At 35.1% G+C, this 24,384-nt stretch overlaps 1 protein-coding gene across 1 annotated transcript in view; it reads left to right on the top strand.

Annotated features, from left to right (window-relative positions):
- The window catches only part of SPAG16 (sperm associated antigen 16), a 964,274-nt gene that overhangs the window by 153,872 nt on the left and 786,018 nt on the right, over positions 1 to 24,384 (top strand). The window contains exon 10 of the mRNA XM_043445512.1: positions 4,779 to 4,906. Within this exon, the coding sequence (XP_043301447.1) occupies positions 4,779 to 4,906 (128 nt within the window). The remainder of the gene's footprint in view (positions 1 to 4,778; positions 4,907 to 24,384) is intronic.

Genomic DNA, 24,384 nt, shown 5'->3' with positions numbered 1-24,384 from the left:
GTTGCTAGATTTAATGAAATGTTTTTCTTTTATACCTTCTGTTCATTACTTGCATATATGAACATTACTGCTTTTATAATTGTAGTACATTTACAGTAATATGTTCTCTTTATAGTTCCCTTTTCCCATTTAGCTTTATATGCATTACCTATCTATCTCTATTGTCTATCAATGTAAATCACAATATATGCAATATGATAACTTTATCTACTTCATTCCTATAGTTTTTTGCATATTTCTTCGCCTTAATATCGTCTACATATCTCTACTCTAGCTGTCCTTTTCATTTATACTATTCCTTCTTGAAACTGAGTCCTTGCAAGGGAAGGAGTGTATTCCACTTATATTTGTGGTCTGGTAAAATTAAACTAATGCCCGAGATGAAGTAAACACTCAAACGTTTTAAGTGAATGCCTGAGTGAATAATTTTGAGCTTCAGATTCAAGATTGTTGTGGCTTATTCTCATGAATGTCAGCTCAATGGAAAGCAATAAACAAGACAGAGAAGCAGACAGAAGTTAAATGGCATAGATATGGAGCCTTGGTACCCAAGAGACTCATGTGGAAGGAGGCCAGATAGATAATTGGCTTCCCAGTCAGGATAGATACAGGGGATACCTAACTGGTATATCACTGAAATGGAGAGAAAGTTACCCATCTGGTCTTTCATCCTGTGAATATAAGCAGCAAGGCTGCAATAATATCAACTGGCTGGTCAGTGAAGCAAGAGCACTCCATTATTATTGATCCTGGGACAAAGAGAGAGAGCCATCAATTAACCAGATATGGGGCTGAATTCTGACAGGTTGGAGCATAGGAAACTGTTCTGTGATCAGCATGCCAGAAGAAATGAAACCTGGGATTTGATTAAGAGAAAGTATTTTATAATAAATAAGTAAGGTATGAAATGACTCAATGAATTTACTCGCCAGTTGAGACTAACATGTGCCACTAATTGCAGCAATAATACAAATAAACACAGAAACAGCTGATGTTTATTAAGGATTTGAAAGGTTGTAGCTGAACGATAAGACGCCAGGATTCTTGGCCTCCGGAGGAGACAAATTCAATCTGGGGCCAGAGATGAGGCTGGATCGCTCAGAGCTTTTGTGTAATAAAGTTTTATTAAAGTATAAAGGAGATAGAGAAAGCTTCTGACATAGGCATCAGAAGGGGGGCAGAAAGAATACCCCACTCCTAGTCTTTAGCTGTAAGTTATATAGTCACTCACAGTCCGTTAATGAAAAGAAAGGAATGTCTTAGAATTTAGAATGGCACCAGATAATTCATCCCTGGCCATAAAACGATTGACTTGAATCTTGTAGAAGGGCAGATTACCAAACAAATAGTTTTGTTTACATAGATTAGGGGAACAATACCTGAGTAAGTAGGTTGGGCCATTTGGCTGAACTTAGAGTCTGGGGTATATTAACATATCTTAAAACAAATATTTCCATAAGAAAAAGAAATGTATTTGTTAACTCAAGGTTTGAGAGTAGTTAGCTTCAGGTGAAATCAGGTGTCATGGCAACACAGCATTTTAAGAGAAACCGCCTTTTAAATTTGTATAGAGAAGGAAAAACATATCGCTGGTTTGTTTCCTCCTGCCACTTAAGAGAGATAAAAATATCTGGCGCTTGCAGCCTATTTCCTCTGTTTGGAGACCCCTGACCTTCCTGCCTGTTACCCTCTCAGATTTATTAGATACCAAGCATGTGATGGGTGCTCTACAGAGATTATCTCACTTAATCCTCAAAACAGTCAATGAATTCAGTATGATTTGGGTTGTATTTTACATGTGGGAAAATACAGCTTAGAAAGCTTGGTGAGTAGCTTGAGTAAATTCACATACTAGTATGTGGTGAAACTGAATTGTGAGGAAAAGTCACAATTATCAATCACTACTTTTTTTCCACATGGAGAGCTTTAACATAAAATAGATACCAATGTCAGAGCCTCACTTTCAGGCATTATTACTTAATTGGGCTGGAGTAAGGGTTGGTGATATTGGTATTTTTTAAAAAGCTACATGGTGATTTCCACATGTACTGAATTGAGAACCACTGACCTATCAAGGCCCATTACTGAGAGTTTAGCTTTGCCCTCCAGTTGTACCTTGTCAATACAAAGGAAGGACAATAGTCATATAATTTCAAATAGCTTTAAGATTTATTTTCATTTGTCTATCCTCTATGCATTGTCCTTATTTATATAGCCTGCATTTACCTCTCTGATCCTGCCTGCTAATTGGTTGTCTCCTGCCTGTTATTGCCTCCTGGAATGTTTCAGTATACAGCCTGGGTTATAACATATCTTATGTTTTGCCTCTGCTGCTGCTGCTGCTGTCCCTGCAGTCGTGTCCGACTGTGCGACCCCATAGATGGCAGCCCACCAGGCTCCTCCGTCCCTGGGATTCTCCATATCTATATTGAGACAGGGTTGCTGTTATTATGCCTTCACTGCTCTTGTAAATCTTTCCCTATATTCTTCTCAGCTTTATCAAACAGGTTGTAGTTGATTAGGTTTTATTAAAATTAGTTGATTAGGTTGCTTAAATGCCTCATTGTATTAGTTTTACTAATGATTTAACAGTGCTTATACAAATTGCTGTAAATAATAAGTTTCTGGTTCTAGATATTTCCATGTAGTCAAAAAATTATACTAAGACCAGATTCCCATCACCTTGCTGTATTTCCCAACATAATAATTTACCTTTCCTCCATTTCCAACCCAGTCAAAATTATTAAAATGAAGTACCATCACAATAATAGGGAAATGGGCAGAAGGCATATACACACATTTGAGGAAAAATGAAGTACAAAAAGAAATATAAAAATAATCAATCTAATCAATTGGTGAAATACCAATGAAATAGTTTTATATTTGAATTAGCAACATTTTTTCAGATTTTCTACCTTATAATTTATATATTTATTATTTTATTGTTCATGGTGTCATCATGATTGAATGCAGTCTCCACAAGGGAGGCAATTTTGTCTGTTTTGATCAGTGATATATTGTAAGATCTGAAGCCAATGCCTGTCCTTACATAGACAATAATAAATATTTCCCAAAGAAATAAATACTTGTGTGAGTGGGTCCATAACAAAGATGTGCGGTGCATTGTATATTTTATTATATAACTGGCAGGGGTATGAATTCATGCAATAATTATAAAGAGAAATCTGTGAAAGGGTATCATGTTTTTAAAAAAATATATTTTCTTTGAATGATTATTTACTTACACTTCTAAACTGTGCTTTAAGGATGTAATCAGTAAAGTGGAGATTAATAGATAGAAAACCACGTTCATAGCATTGATAATCATATGGGAAACAAATATAGCTTATTTTAAGTAAAATGTGGTGTTTGCGTTCTTTCAAAATAGACTACTGTGAAAATGCAGTAATGTTAAATGAAAGATGGAGAGTGAATAGTAGAGCATGGTTGTAATTTTGTAAAAACTGAGATACAGAGACAGACAGGTTGGTAAACCAAAGTGATAACACTAATTATTATCACTCAGAAAGATTCTCAGAGCTACCAGGGAATCTAATAGTAATTAATCTGGTAGTAAAAAAAAGCTTAATTTTTTTCTTTGTAGTATTATAAAATGCATAAAATTTCTAAAAGAATATATTAATATATTGCTTTCATGATCAGAAAGATAGTTCATTTCTTAAAACTGTCTCTAATTTTCCAAACTCTGAGGATATATTAAATTATCTGTTACAATGTAACCTTCACAGGGCAAGTGTTTTTATCTGCTTTGTTCATTAATGGATTCCCCATACCTAGAATAGTGTTTGGGATAAAGTAGTACTCCAAAATACCTTTTGAATAAATGAATGAATGTGCAAACAACTAATATGTCTCCCTCTTTTAAAGTCAATTTTTAGGTGTTAAGGACTGATCAGTCCCTTTTTTCTGTAGAGTTGAACAATTGATCCATCCATCTGGTGGCTCAGTTGGTAAAAAGTCTGCCTACAGTGCAGAAGACCCAGGTTCAATTCCTGGGTCAGGAAGATCCCTTGGAGAGAAGGAAATGGCAAACCTCTCCAGTATTCTTTTCTGAAGAATTCCATGGACAGAGGAGCCTGTGGGCTATAGTCCATGGGGTCGCAAAGAGTCAGACATGACTGAATGACTAACACTTTACTTTCAAGTGCTATTCATAGGATATCTTCTTTCCACTGAAGAGAGACTGCTTTCTCAGAGGCTGAAAATTATCTTTTTCATCATTTTGGAGGGAAGTGATCAATACATGGCAGATGTGGATTCTAATGTATATGAAATTTAAAATGATTATGACAGATCTTTTATCTTTAGTAAGTTGCTTTAAATTATCCCAGTGTCCTCAGATGTAAAGAAAACCATAATTGTTAGTGAATGTTGTTATTTTGTTATCCAGTTAAAATATGTTCAGTTCCCCATCTATAGAGAACAAAAGGGATACAAAAATAATACTGTTGGGGATGGAAACTTATTGGAAAAGGACTATAGACCAATAATATATAAGAAATGCTATATTGTGTTTCATTTTAATTCAGTGAAGGGATGTTTGCAAGTAATTTTTACCATGTAACATGCAGTTTAGATTTATGCAATTAGATATATGCCTATTTAAAATTTTATATTTATTGCATATTTTCTCAAAACTAAAATCAAGAATGATCGATTTAATAGTAGCATTTGTTTTAAATATTAAATAAGACTGTATCAATGTGTACAATGAGTTGTCTATTTTACACAGAGTCCTTGCTTTATTTTTTCTCTAGGATTCAGAATTTCCTACACATATGCAGCCAAATCCAAACCTGGGTTTAGGCAAAGAGAATCTTGGTCCAGCAAAATTTGACTACAAGCTGAATAACATATTCAGACTTCACGAACTTCCAGTGAGCTGGTAGGATTCTTGAGGTTTTATTGTTATGTCTAAATTTTGATGCTCTTATAGCTGTTTATGATCAAAGTGGTTTGCTCTTAGCCTGTATCTGAAATTACTACTTATAACATTGAAAGAATCTGCTTAAAGCTGCTGCAAGAACCTCAATACTAATTGGTTTAGGCACTTGGTGGCAGTACAGCCTAAGTGCACGACTGTGCATATTTAATGCAGAGGTTGCAGTTCTTGGTTAAAACGAAGCACACGTTGTTTTTAGAGACGTTTGTAGAATTTATTTAAAAAATAGGATCTTAGCAACTGTGCATTTCATTTGATTATTTTACTTAAAATTTTACCAGTGTACTTTTTTTCCTCATTAACACATTGTTTTGTTTTCTTTTGAGGATCATGGTTTTGCAAACCATAATCACATCAGTGTGCAAGTGAAGCTTATTATTTGGTATTTATTAAAATGTACTGTTTTATGAATCTGCATATTTACATTTATAGCAAATGTTTAAAATCTTGTAAAATTTATACTGCTTTTATTCAGTGTTTGAGAAAAATATTTCTGTGAAGAATCAGTAAATATACAGCCTATCATAGATTTCTATGCTAGATTAATTTCTTACTAAGTGGTCAACTTTTGTAAATAATCATAGATGTATCATTTTGATTACAGTTTAGGTAAGTAATATTGTTTTCTTGCATTTGTTCATATAATCCCAAGTTTATTATTGACCTTTAAGAACTCTAGGATTTGTACAAAAATACTTGATAAACATGTTTGTCATAATAACTCCTGTTATGTTTGAAAGAAAATGAAAAGTGAAAGTGTTAGTCAATCAGTGGTGTCCGACTCTTTGTGGCTCCATGGACTATAGCCCACAAGGCTCCTCTGTCCATGGGATTCTCCGAGCAAGAAGAGTGGAGTGGGTTGCCTTTTTTTCTCCAGGGAATGTCTCCCACTCAGGGATGGAACCTGGGTCTGCACACTGCAGAGTCTACCAACTGAGCCACCAGGGAAGCCCCTGTTATGTTTAATGAGGACAAATGTCTCAGAAGAGAATGTTAACCAACTCTAATAACGTACACTTACCTGTGATGAGGTTTTCATTTGCTCTGGATGACCTTATGTGGAATTTACTTTCTAAGACCCATTTGTTTGATTATTTGCATGTACCAAGAATGCTGTCTATGGTACCCTGCTTCTGAGTACAGTGGATATGATCTTATCTGTCATGATCAAAACCTGTAGGTTAATGAATTGAAAAAGTTTATTATTAAAAAGAACTATAATAATGATACATTCATTCCTTAAGTAGTCTATTTCAACTTAAAACAGTTCATCTGCACTCACATCCCAGTCTTTTGATGTAAGGTCATGACTTTTTCTTTGATTAAGTGACTGTTGATTGGAATTCTACATCATATTTCTTTCCAATAATGCATCATTAACAAGTTCAATTTTGTAATTTCCGTAATCTAAAACAAGAGCTTGAGACACTCAGATGATCTCCTCACTTTTCCACATTATTAATTTAATTTTCATTGATAGCAGTTCTGCTTATCACACTCATATTTCATCACCTTGATTAATTTTTAATTATTTCACAGTAGCAAACACAACAGGCTTTTGAAGGGTGAGTAACAAACTCCTTTGATGCTTTGTGATCCTGGACCTCAGCTGGTAGGAACAGCCTGTGCCAGTCTGCTGGTACACAGTCTGGGATCTCTGAACAGTCTAGGTACTGTAAGCACAGCCTACAGTGACCAGTGATTATATGAATGTTAAGAGAGAAGTTTTTAGTAAATGAAAACGAGGAAAAGAAAACATGGGAAACATTTGACTCTTAGTCAAAGGCAAAATCTAGATTTCAGCTGATTTATTTGCAGTCTTTGGAAAGACAGCTGCCCTGGTAACTACTACTGAAACACAGGGAATAATTTCTCTGTCATAATCTTCACTAGTTAGCCCATTAGGAGAAAAGATTCTAGCATTATGAGTTAAGACAGTAAGAGGAAACAGATCAATTGTGAGTAGAAAATGATAATCACTAATCTTTCACAGTAACATACCTCAAAGGAAAATTAAGCTGTGACTTTAGGACAATTCATTTCCCTGGGAACCCTCTCCTTTTTTTTTTTTTTCTTTGACTGTTTGTTCCTTTTCAGTTTGTCTCACTTTCTGCTTCCTGATACAGCCATTTCTTTTTGGTCCCAGGTTTGTTTTTCTCTCTCCCACCTTATTTTCTTCTTCTGCTTTCTCTGTACCCTTATTGTATACCACCAGTCCTTAACCAGCCATAATAAAAAACTCAACTGTAAATTTCTAGTGTTGCTTAGATAATTTCATGTTCTCTGTTCTTAATTTTAAAACCAAATAACCACACTCCCTTCAGTCCTTATATACACACAGAAGTTTGGTACTTTATAGGTCTTTAATGTTGCTCAGTCCATCGGTCATGTCCAACTCTTTTGTGACCCCACGGACTGCAGCACTCCAGGCTTCCCTGTCCTTTACTATCTCCCAGTTTGCTCAAACTCATGTCCATTGAGTCGATGATGCCATCCAATCATCTCATCCTCTGTTGCCCCTTTCTTATCCTGCCCTCAGTCTTTCCCAGTATTAGGTTATTTCCCAGTGAGTCAGCTCTTTACATAAGGTGGCCAAAGTATTGGAGCTTCAGCTTTAGCATCCATCTTTCCAGTGAATAGTCAGGGTTGATTTCCTTTAGGATTGACTGTTTTGATCTCCTTGCTGTCCCAGGGACTCTCAAGAGTCTTATCTAATACCACAGTTTGAAGATCAATTCTTCAGTGCTCAGCCTCCTTTATGGTCCAACTGTCACATCCATACATAACTACTGGAAAAACCATAGCTCTGACTATGTGGACCTTTGTCGGCAAAGTGATGTCTCTGCTTTCTAATACACTGTCTAGCTTTATAATAGCTTTTCTTCCAAGGAACAAGTGTCTTTTAATTTCATGGCTGCAGTTAGCATCTGCAGTGATTTTGGAGTGCAAGAAAATAAAGTCTGTCACTGTTTCCATTGTTTCCTCATCTATTTGCCATGAAGTGATGGGACTGGATGCCGTGATCTGTTTTTTAAACATTGAGATCTTTAATAGGATAATGTTCATTGACTCAATTATGTATTTCTTTGAAGAATAAAAAAAATTTGTTTTATAGGTAGCTATGAATTTATTTTGATTTTAAATTACCATGAGTATAAATAAAGTTCTTCCTCTATGGTGTATAGGTTTCTTAACTTCATCAAAATAACAATAATAGTAATGACAATGATAATGAAAGAATATCAATAATAACAATAATCAATTTTAGTAAGCATCTATAAATGCCAGGATTCAGCTGTTTCCCCCTCTATGTCTCTCTCTTTGTCTCTGTCTCTTTTACATACACATTCACACATACACAGATGAGGCTCAGAAACCTTGTGAATCACAAAGAAAGAATTCGTATCAGGTCTAGTTAACTCAAAAACAAACCACAAAATAGTGGATCAGTCCATACATTGTATTAAAGAAAAAGACCAAGGAAATAGTTTCTATTTTTACAATCAAGCATACAAATTTGTCAGTAACCTACAACTATATAACCCATGAGTTTGGCCAAGATACTTTTTCCCCTGACAAGTTTAACCTAGGATAACTGGTTTAAACTTAAATATTAAAATAATTCATTAGATTGTTTTTAAGTGCAGAATTTGCTAATTATATATTCTTTACCTGGAAAACAGATTTATTAAAATGTATTTTTGCTGGATTTTTCTAATAAGGTCATAATAAAATAAATGCACATTAAATTCCATATAATTTAAAAATTATTAATGTCTTACTAATTTTCACTTTTATAGAGTGCAGTTTCATAGGTTAAAGAAACAGAAGGGTTTTAAATCAGATTAGTTAACAGAGTTTTTGAATTCTAAGATAGCTGTCTTTCTCCTACTTTTATAAGATGGTTCCCATCAGCCTAGAATATTAACTTCCGTTAGTTTAAAAAAAAATTTATTTCCTTGACCAACCACCCTACTCCCTGCCCCCACTGAGCCTATGCTGTTTCCCCAGAAGCTGCTCTGCTCACTTCCTTAAAAATGTTGGCAGTCGTGCTGATTGAACCAACAGCTCCTACTCAGTCTTCCCATTCAGTGGAACTCCCTTCTGTGTACTCTGGAACTGACTCTTGTCAGTCATTGGCTGCTGCCATGCCCACCACCAGTGGCTTACTCTTCTCCTCTGAGCTGCAGTTGATGCAACTCACCACCCCTGTGTTTACTCTCCTGACTCCATTATCTGCACGCGCCCGGGCTTCCTGCTGGGTCCCAGGCTGTCCTGCTCAGCGTCTTGTCAGCAGGCTGCTTCTCTTCTGCCAGACTTCTGGCTAGTAGTTGCCCTGGCTCAGCCTTCTGGCTTCATCTTTTCACAGTTTACACTTTTTCCTGTGGCCTCTTCCAAGCTCAGGCTTTAAGTATTCTCCACAGAGTAGGAAATGGCAACCCATTCCAGTATTCTTACCTGAAAAATCCCATGGACAGAGGAGTGTGTTGGGCTACATTCCATGAGGTCACAAAGAGTCAGACATGACTGAGCGGCTGATCACACAATGATAGATAATCCCCTTGGCGATCTCTCTACCATTGTCATCTCCCTGGAGCTTGAACACCTACTAGGCTTCTCCAAATCATCATGTTCAGAAAGAACTCTTGTTTTCCCTCAGAAAACTGGCTCTCCTGATCTTCCTCATTTTGCAAAAGCAAAATGTGGATTTACATGAACTTACTCAAGCTAAAAGCCTAGAAGTAATTTTAATTACTCATTCTCTCACCCCACAATTCCCACCATTAACCCAAGAGTAAGTCTGATAGGTTTTGCCTCCAAAACATATTTACATTTTCCCACTTCTCTCTCTCTATTACTATGGCCATATCTCACAATATTGCAAAAGCCTACTAAATCATTTACTTCATGCTAGCTAAACCTATCTTTTAAAAATATAAATCAGATGATAAGATTCACTGCTTTCAGTACAATAATGTCTTCCCCCTGTTTTAAAGTAAGATCCCAGACTTCTTACTGAGGCCTACAGCACTCTGCTGGTTGGAACTGCTGTCCACCTCTCGTTGCATTGACCACATGCTCTCCCTGCTTCCTTGTTCAGAACCCTAAACTACCCAATCTTCTCCCTATTCTGCAAACCTGCCACACTTATCTCTGCCCCCAGGTCTTTACACTATGTCTTCCCTCTATTTGAGTTTTTACTTCTCCAGTTTGTGCATGTCTGGCTCATTCTTATCTCTAAAATCTCAGTTCAGATGTTACCTCCTTCGGTAGGCAGTTCCTGAAATATGTAACTAGTGTTTTACTCCTCATTCCTTCAGTTACTGTCAATCCTAACATTCTATTAATGCTTTATTTCCATCATGGAATTCAGCAGGCATGCAGTATATATTATTTTGAAGTATTTTATAAAGTAATTAGCCTCCAATTAAATAAATAAATTTACCAAAAAATGAAAAAGAGCATGAAATCTTGGTGTTTTCCTAATTTATAGATGGCAGAGACTGGCTAAATACTCACCAGTTCAGTTTCCTCCTGCCTGGGCCCATTGGAAGATTCTATCCTAGCCTTCTGAAGTGAGTCATCTCTTAAGTCTTCCAGTAGGATTCTCTGCTCTCTCCAGTTTCATCCTCATAGTTGGAATCAGCAAACTTTGAAAGTGACAAGTTGTGTGCTAGAAGGCACGTGCATCTCTGAGTCATGTGTTGCTTGGGGAGTTTTCCAATTGTCATCAAGCTTTGCCTGATGTCCTCCTTTAACTTCCCTAACTAATGCACAATATTTTTGTGAAAATAGATGTGTTAGGATATATAAGATTAATGAACCATTTTTTAAAAAGAGAGACTGAAAGTACTTTCACATTTACTCATTCAACAAAAATGTATTTAGCATTTATCAGATACTACTCTGGATCATTAGCTAAGTACATAGAAGTCTGTTTCCAGCAGCTTATATTTGTTGCAAGGAACAAGTAATAAACCAATAGTGAACACACATATGCTCTTGTATCTTTGATGACCATAAGTGCTACAGAGAAACACAAAGCAGACAGAAGGACATGGAACAGAGGGTGACTTGAGGTTAAACACAAGGGACCAGGACTGTTCTGAGAAGCTGACATGTAATAAAAACCTGAAGTGGGTGAGGAAGTGAGACATACACCAGATAAAGAAGAAGATTAGAGTTGAGGAAAGAACAAATGCAAAGTCCTATCCCATTAACTTCCATAGAAGCAGTCATCAGAAATAAATAAAAAGAGACTAAGTAGTTTTTAATGCATAACAATGGGCATCATAGAAATGTAGTTTTTTAGCATGGGTCTATATATTTCTGGTAGCATGTCCAGAATGTTCCAACAAGGAGTCTGCTGGAAACAGAGTAAGTGAACTTGGATTAATAGAAGAGGAGAAGAAAATGAAGTTAGGTACTTGGGGACCAGAGGGAGTGAGACTTAAGTCCTCACAGATCATAGTAAAGGACTGTGAATTTTATTCTGAGAATGTTGGAAAGCTATTAGAAGATTGTGAGAAGAGTTATGCAATTTGGCTTATATTATATAACAACAAGATGTTCTGACTACTGTGTGGGAATTAGACTGTCAATGGAGGTTAAGAGTAGAAGCTGGCAGACTGGTTAGGAACTATTTCAGTAATTTAAGAGAGTTATAAAGATTTTCTGGCCTAGGATGATAGTGTTATAGAGACTAAGTGGTAAGATTTTTAGTTTTTGATGAGAAAGTGAGCAGGATTTTTGGATAGGCTGGGTATAGGCTGAGAGAGAGAAGGATTACGGATGACTCCAGGGTTTTTGGTCAGATCAAATGAAGATAGAGTGGCCATTAATTTCAAAGCTAAGGGAAGGCCAAGTTTGGAATGTGGGGTTGGTAATGTTAAGTTTGGGATGCTTATTAAACTTGCAAGTAGACTTAGAGGTGAATGGGACCCCTTAGGCTCCACTGTGAACACAATTCACAAAGCTGCATGTGCTGTCTGTCAAGTAGTTAATTTCATGTCAGTACTGTCCCATGCACTTCCATAGAACCATCACCAGAAATAAAAAGTGACTAAGTAGCTTTTAACACAAAAAAAGGACATCATAGAAATGTAATTTTTTAGCATAGATCAGTATTTCTGGTCTTCTTTGGGCTACCAATTATATATGTTTATAAGGAATCACTACTATATTTTAAAATGTATTTCCAAATTAAATATTAGATCCTTTTTATAACTATAAATTTAACTTGAATTTTACAATGTATATTTATAAAAAGAGGATCACTGGTGGCTTAGCGGTAAAGAATCTGCCTAAGATTCAGGAACCACAGGTTTGATTTCTCTGTTGAGAAGATTCCCTAGAGAAGCAAATGACTACCTACTCCAGTATTCTTGCCTGGAAAATCCCATGGACAGAGGAACCTGGTGGACTTCAGTCCATGGGGTCACAAAAGAGTCAGACACGACTTAGCAACTAAACAGCAATTTACAATAAGCTGAATTTTGTTATTTTCATGATGTTTATATCCCCTAAACAGACAAGCAATATATTAGAGCAAAGTATATATTTAACCTTTGAATTATCAGAAGAAAAGAACTTATAGTCTCTTGAAACATCAAGAAAATTCTTCTTAGAAGGGTAATAATTATATGCAGTAAAAATATTTGTAATCATTACTTACAAGGTGTGTACAGAATATTTTAAAATATTTTCTGTAGTATAAAAATAAATTCTGTTGGTTTCGTGGTTTACTATCAAAGTACTAAGGTATTCAGTTATTTTCCGTTAAATAATGATAATATTTGCGGCCTAAATTTTTAAAACGGAAGAGGTACATAAATTTATGGTAAATGTAAACATACATTTTTATGACCCATTTATCTCTTTGGATATGTTCCATAAATAAATACGTCATCTAATTAGGAGATCAGATTCTCAATTTATTTCAGATTGTCTTTAGTGCCCTTGCCTGTATCTGTCTTCAGCTTTAAACTAAGCTTGTTTAGGCACTTTGGATATATTGAGCAGCTGTCATCTTCCAGAAGGTGTTCCGATTTGTTTTCTGAATCAACTTACAGCTAAAATTATGAAAAGACCTTTTCACTGGTTATGCATGTTGCACAAAGCATTTTCAATTCCAGGGCTGCATAGACTCAGAGAGAGACCGACAGTTATCCTTCTGGGGCTATAACAGTTTTTCATTCTGTTTTAATTATCTAGACCCATAATAATAACCACAGTGACCTACAAGAAGGTATTGTTGGACATATTATAATTATATATAGCAATTATGTGTAGCACAATAATGCATAAAATTCCACTTATTAATTAAGGTTGGTAAAGATGAAAGTATGCTTGTCTTCCTTAGGACGTGGCTTCACTTTTTGAAAAAATCTAGTCCTTCAGTTTTTGCCTTAAACTCTTTTCTGGGGTATATTATTATGATAAGGAAAGTCAAATTTCCATGGAATGACAATGCAATAATTTTCCAATAAATATGGAAACTCTCTCTCACTCTATTTTCTTGCTTAGCTGCCTGCTATTAATAGTATTTCCTATTATGTAATAGAAAGGGAAATGGAAGTTTACAAAAAAAGTATAATCCTTGAAATACAGAATGTTAGGGAAGATGGTTTAGGGCAAGTATCAATATACTTTTCTTTTTAGCAATATATTTACCGTTTCAAGCTATATCATAATCACACATATACTAATTAAGTTTAAATAATCAGGGATTACAAGATGTGATGAAGTATAAGTATTAAGTGGTTTCAGTAATTTTTGTCATTACTTGGGGTGTTTTACTTAAATTTGCCAAGACTTTGTCTTTAATTCATGCTAAAGTTGATGCACGTGGAGTGATAGCTCATAATTTATTTTTTCTTTGCTGTTCATAGATATATGGTGAATGAGCTATAAATATCAGTCCTTGTGACAGTAGATTTAAATCTTAAGCCAATTTTGGCAGTTTTTTATGTGGCCATGACCAAGATGAAGTTATCATGTTCATTTTATATGATTACATTTTTATATCAACAGTGTTTTATAATCTAAGAGTAAATAGTAAAATTTTATTAGAGTATACCTCCAACACAGGTGACAATACTTGTACTTTGAATTCAGCTTTAATTTAAAATTACTGACATTATCCCAAGACAATGCTATTAACTCAGTGAAAGTGAAAGTTGCTCAGTGGTGTCTGACTCTCTCTGACCCCATAGACTGTATAGTCAATGGAATTCTCCAGGCCAGAATACTGGGTAGCCTTTCCCTTCGCCAGGGGATCTTCCCAGCCCAGGGATCAAACCCAGGTATCCCGATTGCAGGCAGATTCTTTACCACCTGAGCCACCAGGGAAGCAGAGTACCTCATAAAATCAGACATTTCAACTTGCATGTTTTGTGAGCACCTCGGAATTAATAGTTTTCAAAGGCAGTTCCATCTTCTACTATCCCCTCCCCTCCACCCTCACTCCCTTCTTTCTCCTATTTTGGTTTGCGTCATTATCATCTGTTGTCATCGCCTAAGATGATCTGTGAATGTTTGGTCCTCCTAACCACTTACTATCACATTCAATCAGTCATTTAAGTCTGTATTCTGTATCCAAAATGAGTTGTGCACTATTCGTTTCTCAGTCCATCAGATGACACTTAGGCTCCTGTAACCTGCTCCTACTGATCTCTCTGCCTCCAGTTGTTCCTCCAACTTTAAGTTATGCTCTTTACTGCCATTAGAGTAATCTTTCTAAAATGATTCTGAGATCTTATTTCTACTTTAAAATATTTTATTATATTTCAAGCCCTCAAGATATGCTTGGCTCATCTCAGTCTAGCTCCAACCTACTTTTCTAGCTCTTATTTTACCCCTAGCCTCTATACCACTATGGTCTAGACTCAGTCTTTTCACATGTTCATGTCTTAGCCACATTCCTTTGACTGGAAACATATCTCTCCTTTTTTTTCTGTTTGTAAATAACAAGCAACCTAAAGAAATCCCCACATATAAATCAACCCTCCTTTCTGCTCTCTTGGTACTAGATGCATAATATTAAAGGGTCATATAGAACAGGTACTAAAGTAAAAGAATCAATAGATTAAAAGCCTAAAAGAAGCAGTAGAAAATAGAAAAAGCTAAGCTGGAAGTTTAAAAATAAGAATGTTTTTCAGTGTAAAAGTGAGGACTATCACAGGTGTATTTTTTCTATGTCTTATAAACCAAAATATATGTTAGAAAAGATAAAGAAGATCAGGTGGAAATAGGGAGACTAAAGATAAAAGATATATCGAGTCAGTAGAAGTTGGTAAAAGAAGTAATTTAAAACAACCAGCAAAAATCAAAGCAATTTGAAGTACTAAAAAAAATGGCAAGCTGCTGCTGGATGATAAAATTGTACATTCTGTAAAGATGTAAGAAAACAAGGTAGAAAAGTGGGAAAAAATGGAGAGTATATGAAAACTCCAAGATATAGGCCAATGAGGTTGAATCCTGGCAAAATGTCCATATAGAAATTTTCAAGATGCACATGTCTCTAAGAGCCTCTCAGCAAACCACCCTTTTACTTTCACCCTTTCCTTGTGTTCAGCTATCAGTGAGACACACATTTGCCCATCTTAGCAAAAAGTTGAGGCCATTTGGACATATCCACTGCAAGGTGCTCACTGTTTCTCAATCTTTTGCCCTAAGCCTTGGTCTGCAGTCTTAAATAAATACTTATTTCCATCCAAGAAAGTGCATTTAAGCACTGGCACACTTTCAAAATATCATTTGTATCATGGATGTTTCAGAATTCATGACTATTTATAGCAACAAATGTTCATTTGTGTAAACATAAATTGATCTTTATACTTGATAACCGTGACCTTTAATTTCACCTGAACTATACAGATTAGTTGTAATGGAGATTTATATTAAAGGGTATTATTATAGAACTAGAGGTATCTATTTCAGATATACAGTGTCAAAAATACTAGCTGCTGTCAAAATGAGATTTATACATGAACAATGTATTTCTTTTTTATAATGATATATATGCGTGCGTGCTAAGTCACTTCTGTCATGTCTGACTCTTTGTGACCCTTTGGACTATAGCACTCCAGACTTCTCTGTCCATGGGATTCTCCAGGCGAGAATACTGTAGTGGGTTACCATGCCCTCATCCAGGGGATCTTCCCCACCCAGAGATCGAACCCAAGTCTCTTGTATCTCCTGCATTGGCAAGCGGGTTCTTTACTACTGGTGCCACCTCGGATGCCCAAATATATATATATGTATATGTGTATATACATGTGTATATACATATTTATACATACATATACATATTTTTATATATGTGTGTGTGTATGTATTTGTAAATATTGTATTTTTCTCTTTTTAGTGTTATAACTGTTTTAGAAATATTGGGTAAGATTGTATTATACCCTGGTTGTTTCACTCTGCAAAACTTACTCTTCCATAAAACTGTGTCTTATTGACCTTGTATTTTCAAAGGTCATACAGTTATAGTATTGGTATTGACAATATAAATTTGTCAACAATATTGTAAAACATAAGTACTGCTTATTCAGTAGGGGGAAGGAGTTAATGATAAAAATGACACTTTTTAATTATAGGACAGATACTTAATTTTACATAATTATTGAGTTGACTCAAAAGTTCATTTGGGTTTTTCTGTAGCATCTTATAGAAAAAGCTGAATGAACATTTCAGCCAACCAATGCATTTAAATTTGACAACTGTGTAAGTTTAGAAATTACATTTATTTATTTGTATCATTTTTAATAAATAGAAATACATTTATTATTTTAAGAATGATACATGCTCTTCCCTGATCTACTCCTCAAATATCAAAATAGATAAACATTATTAATGCATGAAGTAACTATTATTCTTTCAGAAATTCTTTAAAATCGTATCTTCTTTCCTCTTCCACCTCCACATCTCCAGTTAGGATCATATTATAGAGACTTTTCTAAAACTTGTGCAGTCTAAAACTTTGTGCAGTTAACACATGTGAATATCCTTTTACTACCTATCCCATCCTTGTTTGTATATATGATCAATATTAATACATCAATATGTTTCATTTAATAATTTTGTCATTTTATAAATAGCACAGCTACAATTATATTGTTACATAGATCATTGTGTACCTACCTATTTAATTTGAATTCTTTATTATTAGTGACATTTTTAGTTTTCCTATTTATATCAGATACTTATGAATACAATATATTTATGTAGTTAAATTACCTTATAGAGTTTAACTACGACCTATTTCTACTAATTTTCCTTCAACATTCATGCTTCATTTTAAGAAATAAAGATACTAGACAAGAAACTAATTACTTCTTGATGTAATAATAAATATTTTTACTTTAGTTATATAGAGACACCTTAATTATATATTTAGCTATTGACTGGCAGTGAATTTATTTTCTTATTCCACTGGAATACATGTTGGAGTAATAGTGGAACCTTCAACTCACTTCTTTAAAAATATATAATCATATACATTTTATAATTCTAGGATATAATGTAATGTGTATAAATACCTTGACTTAGTAAGTTTTATCTCAAGTATACAAGTTTTGTCTCAAATATATATACTTTTGTAATCTTAAAGTAAAACTACATTGCTTTATACCTAATTTCCTTTTTCACATATGGACCCATTGTTCTCCCTGCAAAGTCACTCAAACTCATGGTGATTAGAAATGCTCCCCCAATCTTACCTCCGACTTTCATCTCACCACTCTCTGCACTGGGGCTCATTAAATAAGCCTCCTGATGGCCATTTTGGAGACTGTTTATCACCTGAACCAAGCTGAGATCCCATCTGCTACCTGTATACTTTATTGAAAGTGACTGAAAAATACAGCATAATTTGGTTGAAAGATGAAAAGGGAGTTATTGGATCAATAAACTGAGAAGATCAGAAGTAGAAGTGGCTCCAGGTCAAGCCTGATTCAGTGTTTAAAAATATCACTTAGTACCTTATCTCTCTGTTTTTCTGTCTTTTGTGTCAGCATTATCCTCAGGCTCCAAGCTTTCCTTTTCTGGGAGCAAAATGGCTGAAGTGATTCTAGACTTCATATTCTTTCACAACACCACTCAGGGGAGGGTCGCCTTGCATGGCTCTTGAAGAAGGGAAGTTATTTTTCCTGCAAGTTTAGGTAAGTGCCACCCTCAATGACTGATTGGATTAATTGTCATTCCAGAGTTGAATATTGTGACAAGGCGAATGATAAGCCTACCAGGCTTCCCCATCCATGGGATTTTCCAGGCAAGAATACTGGAGTGGGTTGCCATTTCCTTCTCCAGATAGGGATATTATCAGTCCACATAGCTGATAATAAAAGGGTGGGAAGCTCCTAGAATGTAAACAGCCTGGGAATTGTTCAAAGGGATGGATGCTGAACAAAGTCTCAGCTACATCGTGTAGGTTCCTGTCTCAGCTAGACTTCATGGTGATTAGTGCTAACCAGTTTCTGGTTCTTCAAGCTGTAGCATATTCCCATGTGTTCCATATAGTGTCTCTGGGTGTTTTATCCATTACTAGTTTTGAAATCCTGTTGTAATATTTAGCATTGTGTAGTAAAAGAGAAAATTGCCACAGGTAGTCATGCTTGCAGCCACTTCTTTAGTAACATTTATTATATGTACTCAGGACATTGGTCTATGAGCTGGACAGACCAATAGAACGAAAGCACTTCTCAGGCTGTAAGGATTCAATGAAGTGGTCTCCCTAATAGTGCATGGCCTTATTCTTAGAACATGGTATGTTCTCAGTAGATGTTCCACCTATTCGCTATCTCTGTTCTCTTTCTCTGACTGGATCTTCTCTCATCAGTGTAGTGACCTGAGACAGAGCATCTATCACATATGAATATTTATTTGAGATAATCTTTAACTACTAACCTGGACCTGTGAGTATTGTACACCTGTTGAGATTTGTCTTTGAATTCTGATACTGTTTGACTGGAAATGGGTTCATTTGTGGACAGTATGACTTCTGATCATTCTCTACTCTGTTTTTTAATCTAATAGCCAAGAATCAATAGCATTGTAAGAAATGTCACTTTTATATAGAGAAATAGATTACTCATTTGGCTGGAGCAAGATCTTCAAGAAAAAAATAAACAATTTACACTCTAAGCTTCCTAAGAGGAAACAGTATCCATCACATTGTGTGCTTTTCTCCAGTAATTTAAATGATAAATGAAAGTAATAATTAGAATTCTCCCAGCTTGTGACTGACTGATATTGTTATTTTCTATAAATATTTCTGGGTGGAGGAGACCAAAATATCTATCACATCATAAATACAGTTCATAAATATCTCTGAGATATTCACTATGCCTTATTCAACCTTTGCCAGAAATCTTTAGTGCAATTATAAGAATTAAGGTCAAAAACAGAGAAGAAAAAGAGATGAGCAGTTTTTATATATACTTTCCCTTTAATGGGTTATGGTTTTCTATTTGGTTATAACTTAAAAGATGTTCAATAGAATTGAGTGTATAACCAATAGAATAATCAGCACGTTTTAGATGGTGATGTTACAACTATACCCTTATTCTTCAAAAGATAGATGCTCTTTGTCATAGTGTCCTCTGTTAAATCTCAGATTGAATTGTTGGTAGGTGGTGAGTTTATGAGGACAAAGTTTGGGTGGAGGTGATCGATGTGATGCATGTGAGTTGCATGTGCCTGTGAGACATCACACTAATACAGAGATGGAGTTCTGAGGTAAGAGTAGACTGGCAGATTAAATAGACTGCCATCTTCATATATATGACAGAAGCAATAAGGATGGAGGAAATGTTTGAAGGAATGAGAATGGAAGACCTTGAAATAAGGCTTGAATTACTCATTTAATGAGTAAGTCAAAATGAGTTTGAAAGAAGAACATAAAAAAATAGATGACTAGGACTACTGAATTTAGAAAGCAGCATGTCATGGAAAACTAAATGGAAGACATGGTCAACAATCTTGAATGCCACTAAGTCAAGATGAGTTGGTCTTTAAAAAATGCCTGTTTAATGTTACAGGTCAGTTTAGTTCAGTTGCTCAGTCGTGTCCAACTCTTGCGACTCCATGGACTGCAGCACACCAGGCCTCCCTGTCCATCACCAACAAGTCATTTTAAATATTACAGAGTCACATTTTCATAGAGATAGTGGCAAAATGAAATTGGCCTTGCTTAATTAGTGAATTGGAAATGAAAAAATGAATACGATGAACTCAGTTAATCCATACATAACTCTCACATATGTTTCATCAGAAAAAACTTCTCTGATCCACCTGGGAGTACTCTATGTTATTACTTCCATAGCATTTTGTTCCTTTTCTTCATAACTTAAGCCTCAAAGGTCAACCTATTTTAATAATTTGTCTCTTTCACAGAAAGCTATTCTATTTGGTATTCTGATGTTTACACATTGACATGTATTCCGACTGACTGGAGAAAACATATTCATGTTATGTTATTAACTTTTTATGTCAACTAAACCAGGATGAACAGCTCAGGGAGGGCCCTGGATTTCTTAAGTAGGAATGAATTTCAAATGCCACTACTTTTGAAATATCAGTGAAAAAACTAACATGATTTGAAGGCCAGCTTCAGAGAAAATACCACTGTTTACAGATTCAGAAAATATGTATATAGTCAAATAAATCACTTAATGTCTTCTTGAACTATAATCCTACATTTTTGGTAGTAGTGTTTTGAAGTAAACCAGTTCTAAAATCAAAATTTGATTTAAGAAAATAAATGTTAGGCTATTCTCCTGTATAATAATTTCTTTTATTTTTCAATTTTTCTTTAACCCTGAAGCACATTGGAATGCGTCATTTCTGCTTAGAAAGGACCTTTATGTCATGATTCATTTTCCTCTGGGATTTCTTCTACTTGATATAGTAGTACTTTCCTAGTATTATATTTTAAATTAAAATTTTTCTACCATCAAGCTTGTATTATTCTGGGGATACTTCTTACCTTTAAAAAGTGCAATGTTATGTTGACTTTGGGTTTCATGTTCTTTCTAGTCTCATTTCTCACAGACATAATATAATAGATTAGGGCTATATAAGATAGAGGAACTAATCTATAAATAATAAAAGTATAGTGTATATTTCTAAACTTTTCTTTATTAAAATATTTGTACTCACAGTACTTTTATTCTGAGTTTTCTTTTATTTGTGAAGCCAAATGAAACAGTATAGATGTGTAATTTTTCTTTTACTTTTAGGAGAAAAATGAAATAAAATACTATTACACTTTTGTTACAGAGAAATACAGATTATATTTTAGTTTGACTAGCTAAAATGACTATTAATATATAAAAGTCAGTTAAAATCTGTTATTGCAGGTTTTCTGCAGTCCAGTTGTTAGGCCTCTGTGTTTTCACTACCATGGGACTGGTTCAAGCCCTGACTGGGGAACTAAGATCCCATAAGCCACAAAATGTGGCCAAAAAAAACACCTGTTATTGCAGTGATGAAACAAATTTTCAATGACGTTGAAAAGTCAAATGTATGTAGAAATGCATATTAAAGGGGAGCACGTGATTGCTCAGGAAATGAACCAATGGTATTCCCTCATAGTACTGTCCTCCATGCAGCTGATTTCCCTAAATGAACATTTCTTTCTCAATAAAATTTTAGGTTAAGTGCAATGAATGCTAACCTATGAAGATGGCATGAAAATATTATAGTTCACTTCATTAAAAAGTTATTTTATTCAAATTTAGCATTTGAATATACTTTTAATTTTTAACTTTTCAATTCTCATAGATCTAAAGGGAAATACAATTTACAAAATTGAAATTCTTTATGATAGTTACAAATACAAGTTGAAGCTAATTGTGCTAATAACTCAGATAATTAATTATTATGCATTCCTAAAATGGAATCCCATTAAGTTATTTTACTATGATGGCTATAATCATTTCTATAATGTAAGTTATCTACACATTTTTCTAGATTAATCACAGATGCTGTTCTAAATCTGTGTTAATGTGATGAATTATAATAGTTCACTTATTATCAGCATCAAGAGTCTTTAATGCACTTAATAATCATATTCAAATTTTATCACTTAGAAGTAAATTGATTTTTTTATTTGAAGTAACATATCTAAGATGACTTATCTTCTGCAAAACAGATAACCTTTATGTAATCATGAAATGAGTTAAATATATATTCAAACTACTAAATAAGTAGTTTATATTTGTAAAAATCCATGCTATCTAAATTACCATAAAAGTTACTTAAATTAGATTTTTGTAATTTCTTACCTGGACTCAATAACTTCCCACTGATTTCTCTTACCTCCACTCATCCTCCAAAATTACTAAATTCTTTCAAAACAGGAAAACCTACTATGTAGCATTTCTATTTTACTCTTATATTGATGGGGCCTTCCCTGGTAGCCCTGCAATGCGGGAGACCTGGGTTCAATTCCTGGGTTGGGATGATCCGCTGGAGAAGGGATAGGCTACCCACTCCAGTATTCTTGGGCTTCCCAGGTGGCTCAGATGGTATAGAATCTGCCTGCAATGCAGGATACCTGGATTCGATCCCTGGGTCAAGAAGATTCCCTGGAAAAGGAATTGGCAACCCACTCTAGTATGCTAGCCTGGAGAATTCCATGGACAGAGGAGCCTGGCAGGCTGCAGACCATGGGGTCACAAAGAGTCGGACAGGACTCAGGGACTTTCATTTTCTTTTCATCATATTGACGACTTCCTGTTACTGAAAGTTGAATTCTAACTCCCTCTGTACTTCAACTCCTGTTTACAACCCCTGTTCCCTCAGTCGCCTTCTGTCCCCTTGCTTCCATACTGAGTGCTTCCTGAGCCATGCTTGTACATCTGGTCTAACACAAGCATGAGGTACATGAATCACAAATATGATTGAAATATTAATTGATTTTTTTTACCATGATAATTCCTTTTTTCCTATTGCCATTGTCACGGTTGAAGTAGTTTGGTTCTGTACTTCTGTCTGGGGTAGGGTTGGGGCGGTGGGGTGGAGGTGGGGGGCCGTGGTATAAGAGAAGAAACAGAGAAAGAGGAAAAAGAGAATCCTTCTTTCTTAGGAGAACTTTGGCCCTTTGGTGAGCAGAAGAACCTCCTGACATAGTTACATCACAGTGGAGAAACATAATGTATTAAATGCAGGGCCCACTCCCTTTCCCTTACCTTCAAGTAATTTTATGGGGTCCAAGAACATGAGCGATCTGTGCCCCATTTCCTAAGTATAGCCCTAGGGATGTGACAAAACCCCAGACACAAAACAGAACAAAACTGCTATATGGTTTGTCTAGACAGACAGCATCACAGTTTCAGCCCTTCAGCAATGGAGTAGAAACTACCCAGTGAGTCCTATATTTCTGATAGTGGAACAGAAGTAGCAGAAATAGAGCTACTGAACCAAAACAGGCCACAGAAAAAGAACCAAAATTTTTATTGATAAAGACTTATATAAACTATTAATGAATTATTTTAGTGATGCCTATAAAGCCAGCACATATTTAGGTTCTTATGGTCTTATCCCCAGTGCTGGTATAAAATGGGAAGACCTAAGAATTTATGCACAAAGGAGAAACTCAATTAAGACAGAGAAGGATAAACAAGATACGTTTCTTGCTCATATGAGATTATACTCTGAAATTCACATCAACTGTGGAAATTTATACCTGTTTTATTATATGTTTACGTAATAATGGTATAATAAAAATAATCAATCGACCACAAAGGTTGAATCATTTTTTTTCTTTAATAGTTGCCTATACATTTTACTGGGCTTCCCTGGTGGCTCAGCAGTGAAAAGAATTTGCCCACAATGCAGTGCAGGAGATGTACATTTAGTCCCTGGGTTGGGAAAATCCCCTGGAGAAGAAAATGACAACCTACTCCAGTATTAATGCCTGGGAAACCCATGGATAGAGGAGCCTGGTAGGCTATAGTCCATGGGATCACAAAGAATTGGACACAACTTAGTGACTAAACAGCAAAAACAAATTACATTTTACTAAGGCTTGATGACAAAATGAAGCCTAAGACCTTTTGTAATATTTCATTTTTTCCTTGAAAGATGAATTAATATTAAAGCTTCTTTACTTTTAAAGAAAATAATGTACACTTCTTACTTTCTGAGGGATGCCCCTAGATTGAAGGTTGATTTATCGTTACTCATAAATCTTTCAATCATGGATTTATGAACTCATTTATTAATTGATTCTAGAATAGCTATTTATTAATATGTGTCAGACTTTATTATAGATAGTGTAATTACAGAAAAGTAAGTACCCATCCTCAAATAACTCAAAGTCTAGTTGGATGGTGTACTTGTAAGCACAATATAATAATGAAGTTAGGAGGCCACCTACAGCAAACTGAAGCAGTGTGGGATGTCAGAAAAGC

The sequence above is a fragment of the Cervus canadensis genome, chromosome 24, assembly GCF_019320065.1.
Source record: "Cervus canadensis isolate Bull #8, Minnesota chromosome 24, ASM1932006v1, whole genome shotgun sequence".
Classification (NCBI taxonomy): Eukaryota; Metazoa; Chordata; class Mammalia; order Artiodactyla; family Cervidae; genus Cervus; species Cervus canadensis.
This window is presented reverse-complemented; position numbering and strand designations above follow the sequence as displayed.